General features: G+C 30.4%; 1 protein-coding gene across 2 annotated transcripts in view; it reads left to right on the forward strand.

The window, feature by feature from the left end:
- The first annotated feature begins 4,435 nt into the window (after positions 1 to 4,435).
- The window catches only part of LOC107442095 (glutamate receptor ionotropic, kainate 2-like), a 113,522-nt gene continuing 101,342 nt past the window's right edge, over positions 4,436 to 16,615 (forward strand). The window contains exon 1 of one of the 2 annotated variants that reach the window (XM_043056707.2): positions 4,436 to 4,618. In XM_043056707.2, coding sequence (XP_042912641.1) covers positions 4,507 to 4,618 — 112 coding nt within the window. In that variant the 5' untranslated portion in view covers positions 4,436 to 4,506. The remainder of the gene's footprint in view (positions 4,619 to 16,615) is intronic. The other variant, XM_071188082.1, reaches the window with a different exon arrangement.

Consider the following 16,615-nt stretch of genomic DNA (forward strand, 5'->3'; position numbering starts at 1 on the left):
GTTCACAGTTGACGTTCTCATTGTCACTTTGCGAAGTCAAGCATCACTGGCTGCTGTCAGTGTGAGGGTGGTTGACCACTTGGATCAGTCTGCGTAGAGACCGAGGGTGTGCGGTATTGGTCCTCGTTAAACTGCGCTACAGTAAAGTGCTCGACTTCGCGTGCAGGTCGTCGGGCTACCGAAGCGGGGGTGCCCTCCCCTTCACAGAGGATCAAAATTGTGATGACATGTCTTCGGATCATCCTCCGGGATGTTTCCCAGACCGTCGCCAATAGCCCATTGTGCAGCTCTAGTGCGACGCAAATTAACAACAACACTGTCACTTTGCTAAATCTGAGTGTGTTGCTCACCCTGTAAGTTGCTTTTCTGGAATAGTGCGTACCGAACCTAGCAGTTCTCCGAGTTAGTTAGGTATTGGAAGAGCAGGCCTTCTTCTCTTTTCTAAATTCTTTGACACGTGCCTATGGAGGAGTAGGTACAGTCTGGCATTATGCAACATAATGTCCGTTTGCCACATCCTACCACTTTAAACAATCAAACCTGGAATTCCTCATAGCCTGAAAGAGATCTATTTATGAGAAACTTATGTTGGAACAGTAGGAAACCAATTGATAAATTTTCTAGAACAATACGAGGAAATCCTTATGTCATGAAAGTTATAATGAAATCTTTAATGACTAATTAATATAATCTTTAATCTATAATAAATATAATCTTTTTTTAATAATTCAACGGATGCAGCAGCAACTATGTTAAGTTTAATTTCTGTCTTTAAAATCACATTACTTTTAAGAGAAAAAATAGGTACAAAATTGCAAACTGCAAGCATCAAGTTTTGTTGTTTAATTCGTACGATTTGAATGTATCTGAAAATAAAAATTATCTCGGGAATGGAATGTTATGTTAATTGTAAGGCAAAATCTCACCCCCATTTGAATTCTAACAGCCGAAAAAGAAGGAAGTAAAATATATTTTTCCAGTTTTTCTTTTAGGAAAGGAAAGAAATCTTACTACCACTTTTTACTTTTATCATTAATCTGGGGTCAGATTTACATAAAATTATATATTTTGTGATATACTATATGTCACAAAATGTATCAAAAATTCACCATCAAATATCAAAAATTGAATATTAGTATCAACCAAAATCTGTTAATTATATAAAATTATAAATTTTGTGACATACTGTATGACTGAAAATAAATATGTCAATTAATCATCAAGTAATGAAAATTTAATATCAACCAAAATCTACAAATTGCATAAAATTATATATTTCGTGACATACACAAGGAGGCCAACTTGTTCCGCTCTGTAACGAAATTTCCGTCATGCTTTGTTAGGTATTTTCATAAGTCCTTTTTCCTTCACTACAAATCTAGATCAGTAATCATGTAAATCTAGTATCATGTAAAATGTAACTATTGCAGTTATCTCATGGTGACACTTTTAACATTAAGCATACCAACACTTAATAAATATCTATTTCTACCATAGACGGTCAAATGAACTAAATAAACTAAAGGAAATAAGCTAAAATGAACTTTATTATAATTTTAAAAAAATGTATATTGCCGATTTTTATGTATTACAAACACAAAGAATAAGAATTTTTAACTCATTGCAAAACGCATTTTTTACATAGACAAGGTGTTTCCACTGTACATTTTCCGCAAAGATAGTTCTTGTAATTATTATTATTTCTATAATTCTTATAGTTATTCTTGCAATTATTCTTATAATTATAAGAATATATAAGAATTATAATTCTTATAATTATCCTTATAGTTAATATTATATCTTCTAAAAACTTGTGTTGTCTTGATTGCTTCGACAGTTTTCTGGGTAAAAACTAACAGTTTGTTGAAAATGAAGTCAAGTTATCAAAATAAAATATAAGCTACATACCAAAACATTTAGTTTTTTGCACCTTTTTTTTACACAAAAATGCCAATCTAAAATTTTAGATACTTTCTTGAAATTTGAATTCAATTATTCTGACTGAACTAACTGCGCAACAGTCTTCGTAGAAATGTGCAACTCATCGAATGCAATACGTTGAACTTGCATTAAATCGTAATTTCTGATGTGATAACCTTATAAAGCAATAAATTGCTCTCCCGGTCAAATGACCGGTTGTGGTAGAAATAGGTATACGACAAGTATTATTCGAAACGAACAAAATACAAAAAAAAATAATAATGAGCTATTAACTGTATACAATTGTTAAAAAAAGTCATAAAATCATATCTGCAAAAACGGTAAGATTATAATTGCATTTTCGATGCAAAAGTTCTTAAACGGTCATTTGACCTGTTATGGTATGTTAGTGTTAAAGAATGGCTGTAATTATCCTTATTCTACAAGTTTTACTATTTGCTACCAATTCATTAAAACTTTTGTACAAAGTTTACCAGTTGGCCTCCATGCATATATCTTACTCGGAAATCAAGAATTAATACGTTTTTGTTTACTAAATTGGTGGATAGTTGAAGAAAACTTTCCCTTAATTTTTGTCAAAAACTGCATCCACGTTTTTCATGAAAGCACTTTTTCATCAGTGCAAAATACATGTCCAGCAGGTGAAAGGTTAAATATTTCAAAATCTGAAAATTAAATTAAGAAATTGAAATGTTTTTTAGTCAGTTTTTTCTAACCATTATGCTAACTATTTCGAAGTAAATATATCTAAATATGAAATCAGCGGCATGGAAATTTTAAAGTGAAAAGTAATTAAAAAGAAATTAGGAACTTTCTTCTTAGAATATTAGCGGAATATTAGCTTAGAATATTATTTATGGATCTTAGGAACCCTGGTAATCCTTTAATCCATTTAATCCTGGTAATCCTGGTGCATCCATTTATCAAACACGTATTTCAAGCTATATCTAATATGAAATAGTTACCGACGAGTATTTTTTTCCTAACGACTTGTATTATAAAGGATAAGCAATTTTACAGGGTTTTCTAGAAAAAGGAAGTTTTCGCTCTTGGTATTTTCCACGGCGGAAAAGCATCTTCTCGGGATTTTAAAGTTTTGCATATTAAACAACAGCTTGTCAGCTAATTTCAGCTTTTTCATGGTATGAGCTATGAAGGAGAAGCATTTAACAGGTTTATCAAACTGTACACCACATCTTCTAATTAGTTATTAGAAAATTAGTGAAATTATAAATTAAATAATATTTAGTACATACAAGTTGTAAAAAGAAGTAAGAGAAACTAAAGCAAAGAATTTTAAAATGTTTTCTTCAAGATAACTGCTTTTAATTAAAATTTTGACAAAATTTATTTGAAATCGGAGATAAACATTAATAGCCGCGAAGTTCTAATCAAATAAATTCTAAATAATTTTCAGAAAATAAATTATACTTATGGAACATTTTTAATACTTTAAATGATATATTTTCCTACTGTAGTTTCACTCAATTTCACCCAAACCAGCAATTTTTATTTTTTTTCTTAGTTATATTTCATTTACACAAGGTGACGAAAGATTTTAAGCTACAGGTAAAAGTATTATTGCTCGAAAAAAATTTGAGAGCTGCTACAAGTATTTTCGATTGCTCTAACGTTTTCTGTTACGATAAAAAATAATGCCAAATGTTTCTTCCCGCTATTTATTATACACCTTATAATCATTCAGAATACATTATGAATGCCTTATAACATTTACAAAGTGATTAGTTTATTTCATTTTCCATTCAATGTATATTTTGTTCACTTGATTCGGACAGATTTTAAAAAAAAGGAATTAAAAAGAATCTTAAAAAAGACAACATGTAATTAAATTTAAAGGATAAAATTGTTTTGCAATTTCAGATTTGTTTCGTAAAAGCACGTAAGTTTATTAATGCGACAATAGATGGCGCGAATATATGATATAAAATTGAGTTGAACTCCGAAAGAATGTATTTCTTAAGAATTTCATTTACAAAACATTAAAAGTAAACTGAGATTAGCAAAAGAAAAAAACTTCCAAATAAAGTTTTGCTTGCTAGTGATAAAATTTTGATGTAATATCAATAAGAATTTTTAATTAAAATTAGGAACTCGCATCGTGAAGCGGGACTGAAATTTAAAAAAAAATATTTTTGTTATTTTACGTTTAAAGATCGTTTTCTTTTCTGAAAATAAAAATCGTTTTCTTTAAGAACTAAGCTATTATTAAAAAGTTTTTTAAATATTCTAAAAAAATCGTTTTCGTTCTTGAAGAACAAAAAAAAAATTATGTAATTATAGAGATGTTATTTTTTGAATTTTCCTCAATTTTAAAATAAAAATTTGCTCTAACTTAAGTTGCACATTATTTTAAGAGACAATAAGAACTAACGATCTGTTTTTATTTCCTCGTTGTATCGGATTCTCCTGAAAAGCACGTTTCTGGAGAGACGAGGGCGCGGATTAGAGCGCATGCGCTATGTTATCCAAATGAGAAAAGGTTTTTCGGCAGCATCACTGCCGCAGTGCCAAGCGCGGTCATGGAAGGCTTTTAGCGCAGTTGAAATGCCGAATCTCAAACATTTCTTTTTGGAGAGTTACATTAGCCTCTTCCTCGTGGTGCATTTCTTAAATCTTTCATTTATCGCTCAATCTTTACCAAGTGTTATTAAAATAGGTGAGTTCTTTTTCATTCTATCTAATCTCATCACCTATTATTCGCCTCAAATATTTATCAATCAAAATCAAAATGCATTTCAAATTAAATTTCACTTTACTTAATCTGATGTGTGATTAAATCAGCAGTGTTTATTTTTATCTTCAGTTTTACCAATTAAAATTATATTTAAAAAAATTCGACACATTTAATTTTTTTTTGTAGAATGGTAGAATGGTAGAAATCATATAAATCTCGGTGCGCTGCCGCGAAGCGGCATTAACCGATTCATCTGTAGTAGTAATTCGATGATGAGGAGTAGTGAGGTGGAATGGAGATGGGGGGAAGAGGTGGTGCTCAGCACCAAAAATCGAGAGTGTATTTCGTGTGTTAGGGCTACGTCATATCCCTAAGGAAAAAGGCAGTGATTGGGCTAAATTTAGTGTTGTCGTCAATTAATTCAATATCTAGGAGTGAGTTAAAATTGCTGGTGGTACAGGTTTTTGCTTCATCGTAGAAATTTTGGTTTAAATTTTTTATATAGACGTTGATGTCATCAATTTTAAGATCCCTTTTTATACTATTATTGCTAATGCATTTAGGGGCGCCGACGANCATCTCAAATGTTCATCAGTCGAAAAAACAATTGAAGTTAATTTCCACTTTTCTGAATGTGGTAATGTGGGATTCAATCAGCAATGTTTATCTTCAGTTTTGCCGATTAAAATTACGTCCTTCACATTAATTCGATGCATTTTTTAGAATTTTGTTTTGCTAATGTATACCTTTAATACCTTTAATATAAAAGATATTAATTGTATATCTTTTAGCTATGCATACGATTACTGATATGTTCAAATAATAAACTCATGGTAATCATTTTCAGACAACGATACATACCTGAAAATGCAACTGTACATTACCTGTTTAACTCTTTTATCTTCGCGGTGCTTTTTTTATTAAAATCTTTTCATTTATCCCTCACTTTTTGCCAAGTTTTATAAAAACTGGTGAATTTTTTCTCTTTCTATCCAAGCATCTTATTAGTCATCTCAAATGTTTATCAATAAAAATGTATTTCAAATTAAATTCCATTTTACTGAATGTTCTATTGCATGATTCAATCAGAAATGTTTATTTTTATCTTTAGTTATACTGAATGAAGTTTCGTTTATAAAAATTCGATATTTGATTACAATATTTTTTTTGCTTCCTTAATGTATAGGTAATCATTTTCAGATAATTGATAGATGCATGAAAAAGAAAGTATACCTTGATTGCATAATCTATTTGTGTCTAGCGTTTCTCCTTTTTTTAAAAAAAAATAATAATAAGCGATTCTTTTTGCAAAAAAAGGAAAAAGTGGTAGTACAAGTGTTTCATTATTAGGGTTTATTTTGCAGAAAGAGTCAGTTCTGACTACCATTATCCATGGCTATTTACAAATGTTCCATCATACCTGCATATCTCCATGTTCTTTAAAAAAAGTGTTCTTCAAATGGGTAATTTTCATTTTGAAACCGACGTTGAGCAGCTGACCCAATTCTGAGTTAACGACTATCAATGTTCAGCTCCATGGCCTAGTAATTTTGAACATAACCCAGAAGACAAGGGAACTCATGGATCAAGCATTGGGACAAATTAGGGTTCGTGTATTGATGGAACTAACCAACATTAGAGTTGCATGGAGATGAAAACCTCGAAAACCTTACAGGGTGAGCCCGACGGCTAGTGTATTCTAATCCATGATCCCTCTACCACTGGGGATATTTTACGTCACCACTGTAGTTCGTGTGTGCCAGGAGCAAAATTCTTATTAACCAGCCTCCGCTTGGATTCGAACCTGGCGAGCCTCTATCTTCTGATCCACGTGATATGCAAATTGATGTGGCATAGTAAACTGACATTCAATTCACATTTGGCCAACACTAGCAACACAATAAAATAACTACTTGGCCTAATCTAAGCATGGTTGAACTATTTAAATGTAGTGTTAGTCAAAATCAATTTGAATTAAAATTGTTAAAAGAAGAATAATGTATAAATTTTGTCTCCACATTAAATATGAACCCTTTGCACTCCGATGTCCCCACGGTGGCACCATCAATTGTCACCACTTTAAAATTAAGAAATTTTATAGCTTAATAATTAGTAACCACATTGTTTAAACAATTTTAAAATTGTTTAATAATACTATTGCGTGTTTTAAATGCTATAGTGCTGATATTAGATCAAACAGTTTTAAAAAGTACTCGGAATGATAAGGGTTTAAAAGAAAATTTTCCACCAAATGAGGAAAATTTGGTAAGTATGCCATAAGTAAAGATACCAGTTTCCTCAATAAACTGAAAAACTGGTAATAAATTTTTTATATGAATTATTAATATTCTAAATTAATATTCTTAAAACAGAGATCTCTCTCAGAGATTCTCTATCAGAAATAATTCTTAAAAAAAGTCAAAGAGGTGAATTTTCCAACGTTCTTTAGAAATTTTGCGACCAGTATTTTAGTTATTTAACGGAGCTGGTCACCTTAGCCATAAGTATTTATTTTTGTTACTGATCACAGCTTAGTGCTTTTTTACAGCTAAAGTGGTACATAATCAAAAACAATACGTATTTGTTACATGCAAATATGTACTACTACTTTTTTCACCCTGACGTAAAATGTCCTCAGTGGTAGACGGACCATGGATTAGAGTTCCCTTGCCGTCTGGCTAACCGCGGTAGGTTTTCGTGGTTCATCACTCCATGTAACGTAAATGCCGGTTAGTTCCATCAAAAAGTCCTCCACGAAAGCAAATTTCTCTCAATACTTGATTCAGAAGCTCCCTTGTCTTCTTGATTGGGTTCAAAATTACAAGGCTACAGAAATTAGACATTAGTATACCCAAAACATTGGGTCAGCAGTTCAATGACTGTTATAAAATTAGGTGGTTTGCATAAATCGCTAATGTAAAATCGGTGGTTTGCATGGGTGCACATTGAAGTAGGCTGGCCACAAGAGAATGAAACTGCAAAAAGTGGTGACTAATAAGCTTGGAAATTTTATTAAAAGTGATTAAAATTGGTAAATGTTTACGGCATTTATTTTTATAGTTTACTATTGAAAGTGAATGAAAGCAATGTTTTTTCTTTAAATATGAATAATTTGAAATGTAAGTCATAGTTGTAGTTGCGATTAAATAATTAAGGAGATAATATATTATTAAAAATGAACTGAGTTTCTACCACTTTTTAAATTTTTAGTTGCCTGTAGAACCCCAGTTAACACATTGCATGCGCAGGTCTGCCGACTACTACGCGTTTTATAAAATTTTTTTCAGAGTTTTAAACATTTAAAACACAAAGTTTTTAGAATTTTTGGTAATTTTTCCTATATTTTAAAAATTTCACCTCGAAATTGCTCTCATACTCATATGTGTTGGTTATCTTCGCATCAGCCCCGCTAGGGGCTCCAACTAATTCATCTGAGTGGAAATAAATAATAAATCGCCGAAGCGCAACTGATAGGTGAAAGTTGGTCGAAATAGCTGGAACAAAATGTCGTTGCATATATACATTTAAATCATTTGGGTGTAGTGGTATGGAAAATAAGCTTAAACTAATAAAAAAATAATGCATTAAAATATTAACTTAGCTAACACTGGAACAAATTTTTACTAAAAGCGTAGAAAGTTGGCAGCCTTTCATGCGGGCAACTTTTCCAAATAATGTATTACAGCTGCTAACAATTAAAATTTTTGAAAAAAGTGGTAAGCAAAATTTCATAAATGCTGGAGCAAACTTGTATCTATATATACAACTTGAATTTCAAAAAAAAATTACGACGAACGATTGTAGCACTGATTACATATATACTGAATCATTTATGGCTATGGTAATCATGAGTGGATATTTTCCTTGAAAAACAGAGCGAAAACGAAGTAGTTTTGCTACTACTTTTTAAACGTTTGTATGGATTGCAGAGATTTCAAAAACGTATTTTTTACGTGACCCGCTTGTAATGGGTTAAAGGGTTATACCAAGGGTTAATACCAACGTTCTCCGCTTTTTGTCTTTTTTTTCTCTGATTTTCCAGTGAATCGTTATTGATTTACTGAAATTAATTCAAAAATATTTTGCCCACCATTTAAATCGATAGTTCATATAAATTACCTCTTAGTTTTAGTCACTTATTAGGAAAGTTATTCAACAGTTTAGATGCAAATGTTCCCTTTTTTTCGCAGGGATGCCATAGGCAACTATTTATGTAAAAAGTGGTAGAAATTCAATCGTATCTACCGCTATGACTTGCACTTCCTATTATTCATATACAATTTACTTGCACTTCCTATTATTCATATACATATACAAACATTTCTTGCCTTCTTTTTCAATGGTAAACTGAAACAAATATGCTTTAACACGTTCACGCCGGGAAAGGTGAAAATACTGGTAGAAGAACTATTTCAATATTAGATAATATTCGGGAGGAGTTAATCTATTCTCAACAATAGCAATTTACTGTAAGGAAATTTATCAAGGCGAAGAAGCAATTCAATATAAAAATTGCATCCGTTAAAAACAATTGGCAGTTATGGATTTTTATTTTTCCCGGAAAAGAACTAAAAAATGAAATTTATTTGTTACCAGTTTTTACTCCGGTGCGCCGCCAAGATGAGAAAATCTAGCGTGACCCACCGATGGGTCACCCCGGCGTGAACGTGTTAAAAAGTTGCAAATTCAAATTTCTTATAATAAAATTTTGAATTTTAATAGTCAGCACCTTTTGCATTTTTTTGTCTCCCAAGGCAATTCTTCTTTTTGTACCAAGTCTCTTTGCAAAATGATAAGGACTGGTGGTTCAAATCTTTCGTTCTTTGCACTTACAATTCTGAAACAGAATATTCCTGAGAAGCAAAATCTATTAGTTATGTAAAATAATATATCTTGTCACATATATCTTGTTCTGATACCAAACGATTGTTTCATTTTTTAACAAAATTAGTTGTTAACTGAAGAAAATTTCCATTTAATTTATATGCAAATCTGCTTCCGCATTCCTTATAAAAACACTTTTTCCACTAGTGCAAAATAAGTATTCGGTACGTAAATGGTTAAAGAGTTAACAACTTTACCTCCACATTTCAAATTTTGATTTTCTCTTACGTAGCGAAATATTTATTTTTTGATAATTAACCATTATTAACCATTTATTTTTTGATAATTTAAATTGTTACTTTGTAAGGTCAAAATTATCCTTTATGAAAGTTCATTATAGATATTACATGCAGGCCAGCAAACTACTGCTCTTATTGTAAAATACTCTATAGAGTAATAGACATTTAAAAACCAAAGCTTTCAGAATTTTTGATAATTTTGCCAATATTTTAAAAGGCTCACCACGAAAAATCTGGAACAACAAAGATATGCATATGAACTTTTAAATCATTTATATGTAGTGGTGTGGAAAATAAGTTTGAATGAATAAAAATTTAATACATTAAAACATAAACTTAGCACCCACTAAAATAAAGTTTCACAAAAAGCGTAGAAAGTTGGCAGCCCTGTTCATATTGTGTTTGGTAATATGCAGTAGTGACGAGGGTTACTTTAATTCAAATTTACAAAACAAAAAAGTCATGCATTAACCCTTTGACGCAGGTGGGACGCCGGTGTCCCTTTCATATATATTTTCTGTCGCTTTAACAAGCAAAGGTACTTTAAAGGTATTTCTTAATTATAAAAACAGTCTAATAGTTACTAAAAAATCTGTTAGAATTCAATTTGTACTAATCCGAAAAAAAAATGTAAATCTGTTAAATCTGTAAACCGAAATAAAAATCTGTTAGAATTCTAATTGAATCTGTAAAATCCGAAAAAAAAATGAGTTCAGAAAAAGTTCTTTTTCTTCTTTTTTTTGCGATTCATATTTAATAATTTATCAATATTTGATTTTGCAAATTTCATAAATTTCAGTGATGAATAGCTGTTTTTTTAAGTCTAAATTAGTGCAAATAAGTGCAGATTTGAAAAGTTGTTGTTTGAGAGTTTGCCTTTAACTCAGAAAAAGACAGTGGTGTTTCCTGCTGTATTTCATAACCAACATATCTGCGGCTGCTAATCGGTGTTAGGACGCAAGTCCATGCTGGAACCGTGGGGCGGATCAATAATTTATTTCGTAACCATAAATTATTAAAATGCTAAATATACTATTTTTTACTTATTTTGATCTGAATTAATATAAAATAATGAAAAATATGTTTGATAAAAATTATGCGTCACTGAGTTAAAACAGAAGCTTATCTATTACTGGAAGAAAATTTTCGAAAAAGCGTTAAAAGTTGAAAACCCTGTTCAAATTGTTTTTCAGCGATAGGTGTGTATTTATTTTCTCGATCGATTTAGCCAATTGTTCATTGAAATGGAGGAGGCAGCACCGAAGTTAATATCACACTTAAACAACGAATTTTTTTTTCAGAATTGAATTTTGAAATGTATAAAACAGCTTTAAATATCATGTTTTGTTTAAATTATATTTTTAATACTTTTTTTAGATACGAAAATGGAGTTAGCATTATATGGAATAGTTTCACGATTAAACTAATTTAATTTTATTGACGACCATTTTAATTTCAAAATATCATGGTTTCCGATGAAAAATATAGACATTTGTATTAACCCTTTCGGGACGGATGATTCAGAAAAGCATTCGTACAAAATCAGAAACAAGTTGTAATTAAATAAAAAACGGTAACTTAAATGCAGTCGTTGCTAATTTGATAGACTTACTTTGCTTTTACTTTAATTATTGTTAGTTTAATCATATATATAATCAATGTTAATTCAGGGAATAACTAAATAGTTTCATTTTGAACAAAGTAATAGTGAATTAAATAAATCAAACAATTATAACTCCACCGACAAATAAACTGGTAAAGAAATACTTTGATTACCAGTTTTCTCTTTTTACCCTGATTGATTCGGTTTTATGCAGGCACGTATTTGTGGTAGTCTGCGCGAAAGGGTTAATAATCCTTCTATTGTACCTACTGTTCTTTAAAAATATTTCTTTTTTTGAAAAAAGAAAATTGTGATGGCACAAGTGTTTCATTATTAGGATTTCTTTAGCAAAAAATGAAATAGTTCTATGCATCAATGATATGGTCCCGCAGTGGACTGATCGTTAAGACACGGTTCCCAGCAGATCACCGAAGTCAAGCATCACTGGCTGCGGTCAGTGTGCGGGTGGGTGACCACTTGGATCAGTCTGCGTAGGGACCGAGGGTGTGCGGTATTGGTCCTCGTTAAACTGTGCTACCGTAAAGTGCTCGACTTCGCGCGCAGGTCGTCGGGCTACCGAAGCGGAGGTGCCATCCCCTCCGCAGAGGATCAAAATTGTGATGGCATGTCTTCGGATCATCCTCCGGGATGTTTCCCAGACCGTCGCCAATAGCCCATTGTGCAGCTCTAGTGCGACGTAAATTAACAACAACAACAGCATCAATGATATGAACTAATTTAATATTTTTCTTCCATTATTAAATTCTTAATTAAACTATAATAACTTACTTAATATTATACATATACAAGCTTGCCAACTACGCTTTTTGCAAAGATTTTATAGAATGGTAGACGTTTAAAAACCAAAGCTTCCAGAATTTTAGTAATTTTGGCAACAGTGTACAGGCCTCAACACGAGAGAACTGCATAGCTGCCAACTCTTCCGGTTTTCAAGGAAGATTTTATTTTCATATTTAAAGTGCTAGCAAAATTCATGTTATTTCACAAAACCTTTTGAATTATATTAATAATTATGAATGAGTTTGACCACCACTACATATAAATAATTACAACAAGGATATTAAAAGCATACAAGTCTTTCAAGCGAATTTCAACCTGGTTAAAATATAAATATCTTTTTGAGTAAAACTGTTATTCGGTAATTGTTTAACTACCACTTGGAAAACCCATTCTCGAAAAGAATGAATGTTGGCAGGTATAGAACTGGATCAAAGTGGTGTTGCATATGAACTTTTTAATCAGTTATATGTAGTGGTGTGGAAAATAAGTTCAAATGAATAAATATTAACTCATTAAAAGATAAACTTAGGTACCACTAGAATAAGCTTTCACAAATAGCGTAGCTTGCGTAAATAATTTTCTTTTTTCATCTTCTCGGTGCTTTATTTATTTAAAAATCGAAGCTCATATTCATAAATTAATTATAAAAAAACATGCTATCCGATAATATTTTATCTTGTTGACTATGAATTTTTCCACCATAAAATAAATAAAATGCTTGACCTTTACATGTTTGTTTACTTTAGAAACTCTTCTGAAAAAAAAAAGAGCTTTGCCTTTTTCTTAAATCATATTTTAATATATCCATTAATTAAAAAGTTTCATAAAACCTGCTTTCGAAAAATTAGGGATATTATCAGATAGCCCAATCGATTTATTTGAGATTTTAAAAAATATACTAATAATATATCATTGTTTTGCGGTTCCTAATTTTTCCCGGATACGGAACCCTAAATGATACACCTTCTTTTTGCAGAACCACGATTTTATAAATAAAGTTTTCTTATCAGTTGTAAACATAATTACAACGGAAGCACTGCTAATGATTTTGAAAATATTTTCTGTGAGGATTAAATTAAATTGTTAATAGTTTCATTAAAAATAATCTTAAAGCGCGTCATCTATAGTTGTGATTATTTCTTTTTTTGGTTAATTATGGTTAATTTGGTTAATTAAATAAATAAGCTGAATTATGGTTTTCGTTGAAATGAAGATGAAAAAGAACTATTGTTGGTTGAATTGAGATCGAATTATAATTATTTGTCCTTTTTAAAAATTAATTTCTCAGGATGATTTCAACCAATTTCGCTCAAAGTTTGCATTTTGCCATAGGAAATTATTTTCTTTAAATAGATACAAAAAATTATATACCTTACAGTTCGAAATTTTTTCGATTATTATTAAATGAAATATTAAAAAATAATAATAATAAATAATAATTATTTAGCAAAAGTTATTTCTTCCATGGAATTATCTTTGAAATTTTATAATCAAGTGCAAAATGTTTTCAATTTGCTTAAAAAGTTCACGAGATCACAAAAATTAAGAATAACATTAGTGGGTTCAAATTTTGGAGCGATCTCCTGACCAAACTATTGGGATCATATTTTTCAGATTGCAGTTACCCCTATAACTTGGGATTAAGAAATTCTAATCCGTCGAGAAAAAGGTATACTTATACAAAGAAAGTACGTTTTTGTATCTGATTTCGTAATTTAAAATACCATCTGCACTTACTAATTTGCATATGTGAGTTCACCTCTTCGAGCCATTAAGATTGAGTCCTACAACGTAAAAATCCAACTATTAGAACAAAATCCATCTAGGGTGGTCCGTCCTTTTTTTTTGGCGCACTGTACTTGGACTTAGATAATGCAAATTTAAAAGGAAAAAGAAATAATATCCTCATAATGAATCTGATCTAAAACTTAATGTAAAGATGCAAGCAGCCAATTTTGTTTTAACCCTTTGCATACCTGCCAACTTTTAATCGCTTCCATTATAATTTTTCCCAGTGGTATTAAAATGGAATTGAAACTTCAATTTTAAGCAAACAAATACGTTGTATTTGAGAAAACTTAAGTTAACAACCATGATAGTAACGCATATTAATATATGTGCTTAATTTTTGTAAGAATAGTGGTGATCAAAATCATCTAAAAATTAAGTTTATAATAGAAAAAATAGTATATACTTACTACCACTTTAAATATGAAAATAAAATCTTCCGGAAAATCCGGAAGAGTTGGCAGGTATGCCTTTGCACTCGAAGTTCTTTCAGCTGTTAAAAAAATGGACGCAGCCACTAACATTTTGAAAGATCTTTTTACAAACTTACCTTATAATATCCGGAGATCACTGAATGAAGTGGTAACTAAACATTAAGGTGAAAAAAATTTCACATTTAGAGTGTTGGGTAATTTACAGGTGACAGTGGTGACTGACAGTCACCTCTCGAGTGCAAATAGTTAATTAACTCAATTTGCTTAAGCATTGTATATTTTGGAATCAAAAAAACATCGGGTTAAAGAAAGCAATAAAATTTAACCGAGAGATATATTTCCAAAATTAGCAATAGATAAAAATGAGCTTTCGTTAGAAATAGAGCTAAAAAAACGGAAAGATATAGTTATAATAGGGCAAATTTCTAAAGGTTGGAGCATAACGCTGATCTCAAATTAAAGCTCTGACTAAAATTAAATTAAATTTAGTCCATAGTATATAATCTGTATAATGACAGGAATTAACATAAATTATTCAAAAGTTATCTGTAAATACTCTTAAATTTTTTTTTTCATTTAAAAGGGCCAATTTTGAACCAATGCAACATCAATTAAAAAATACTGACTAGATTATTAAAAATATAAGTGTGATAAACGTATGTAATGGAATTGTTACTTGTTAATATCCTTAACAAATGATTACAATAGATCTAACACATAACTGTGTGAAAGCTTTTTTTTATGAAAAAGAAATTTAGTGTTTTGATGGATGTTCAAAAAGTAGCCAATAAAACCGTGCTTTTATTTTAACAAAAAATAGATCAAAATAAATAATTTAAACTCATTTAGCCATTTTTAAAACAATTTTTAAGTATAAATATTTTCTCATATTTTTAGGAAATATTTCTGTTATAAAAAGCTGTTTTCTTATCCATGAAATATAGGATGGTTCAAATTATGTAACATACGCAAGTTGATAATTTATACCGTTAATTTATTGTTTAAGATAATCTGATGTCCTGAACTTTGAGGAAAAAGTTATTATAGCTTAAATTTTGCTTTACTAGAAAGATATATCGCTTTAGCAGTGGATATTTAATGCATAATCATAAACATAAAAAAAAAAAAAATTCAGAATTAGCTTTTATTATTCCCACCTTTTGAGAAGGGCCCTATAATATTTTTAGTTAACTATATTTCGCGAAAAAGATCACTTGTAACTTTTCATTTTTAATATCATTCGTCGCAATAAAGTGCTTTTATTTAAAATGAAATAATAGAGAAAATTGTTATTTATTAATCACCAATTTCTATTAGCGTAAAAATTAGACGTTACACGGCATTAACTGAGTAAAACAAAACCTCCTGAGTTGTGTTTAAATTCTGCACTTATAGCAGAATTTGAAAGCTACAAACTCTTTGCCATTTGGAATTTTTATTTTAGTTAATTTTTGTCTGAATGTGCAATGTTTTAGATCTAATTTAGGTTTATGTACACTTATTTGCTTCCTTAANTGATTCAGAAAAGCATTCGTACAAAATCAGAATCAAGTTGTAATTAAATAAAAAACGGTAACTTAAATGCAGTCGTTGCAAATTTGACAGACTTGCTTTGCTTTTACTTTAATTATTGTTAGTTTAATCATATATATAATCAATGTTAATTCAAGGAATAACTAAATAGTTTTATTTTGAACAAAGTAATAGTAAATTAAATAAATCAAACAATTATAACTCCGCCGACAAATAAACTGGTAAAGAAATACTTTGATTACCAGTTTTCTCTTTTTACCCTGATTGATACGGTTTCATGCAGGCACGTATTTGTGGCAGTCTGTGCGAAAGGGTTAATAATCCTTCTATTGTACCTACAGTTCTTTAAAAATATTTCTTTTTCAGAAATATTTCTTTCTAGAAAATTGTGATGGCACAAGTGTTTCATTATTAGGATTTCTTTAGCAAAAAATGAGATAGTTCTGTGTATCAATGATATGAACTAATTTAATATTTTTCTTCTATTATTAAATTCTTAATTAAACTATAATAACTTACTTAATATTATACATATACAAGCTTGCCAACTACGCTTTTTGCAAAGATTTTATAGAACGGTAGACGTTTAAAAACCAAAGCTTCCAGAATTTTAGTAATTTTGGCAACAGTGTAAAAGCCTCAACACGAGAGAACTGCATAGCTGCCAACTCTTCCGGTTTTCCCGGAAGACTGTATT

The sequence above is a fragment of the Parasteatoda tepidariorum genome, chromosome X2 (assembly GCF_043381705.1).
Source record: "Parasteatoda tepidariorum isolate YZ-2023 chromosome X2, CAS_Ptep_4.0, whole genome shotgun sequence".
NCBI classification, from domain to species: domain Eukaryota; kingdom Metazoa; phylum Arthropoda; class Arachnida; order Araneae; family Theridiidae; genus Parasteatoda; species Parasteatoda tepidariorum.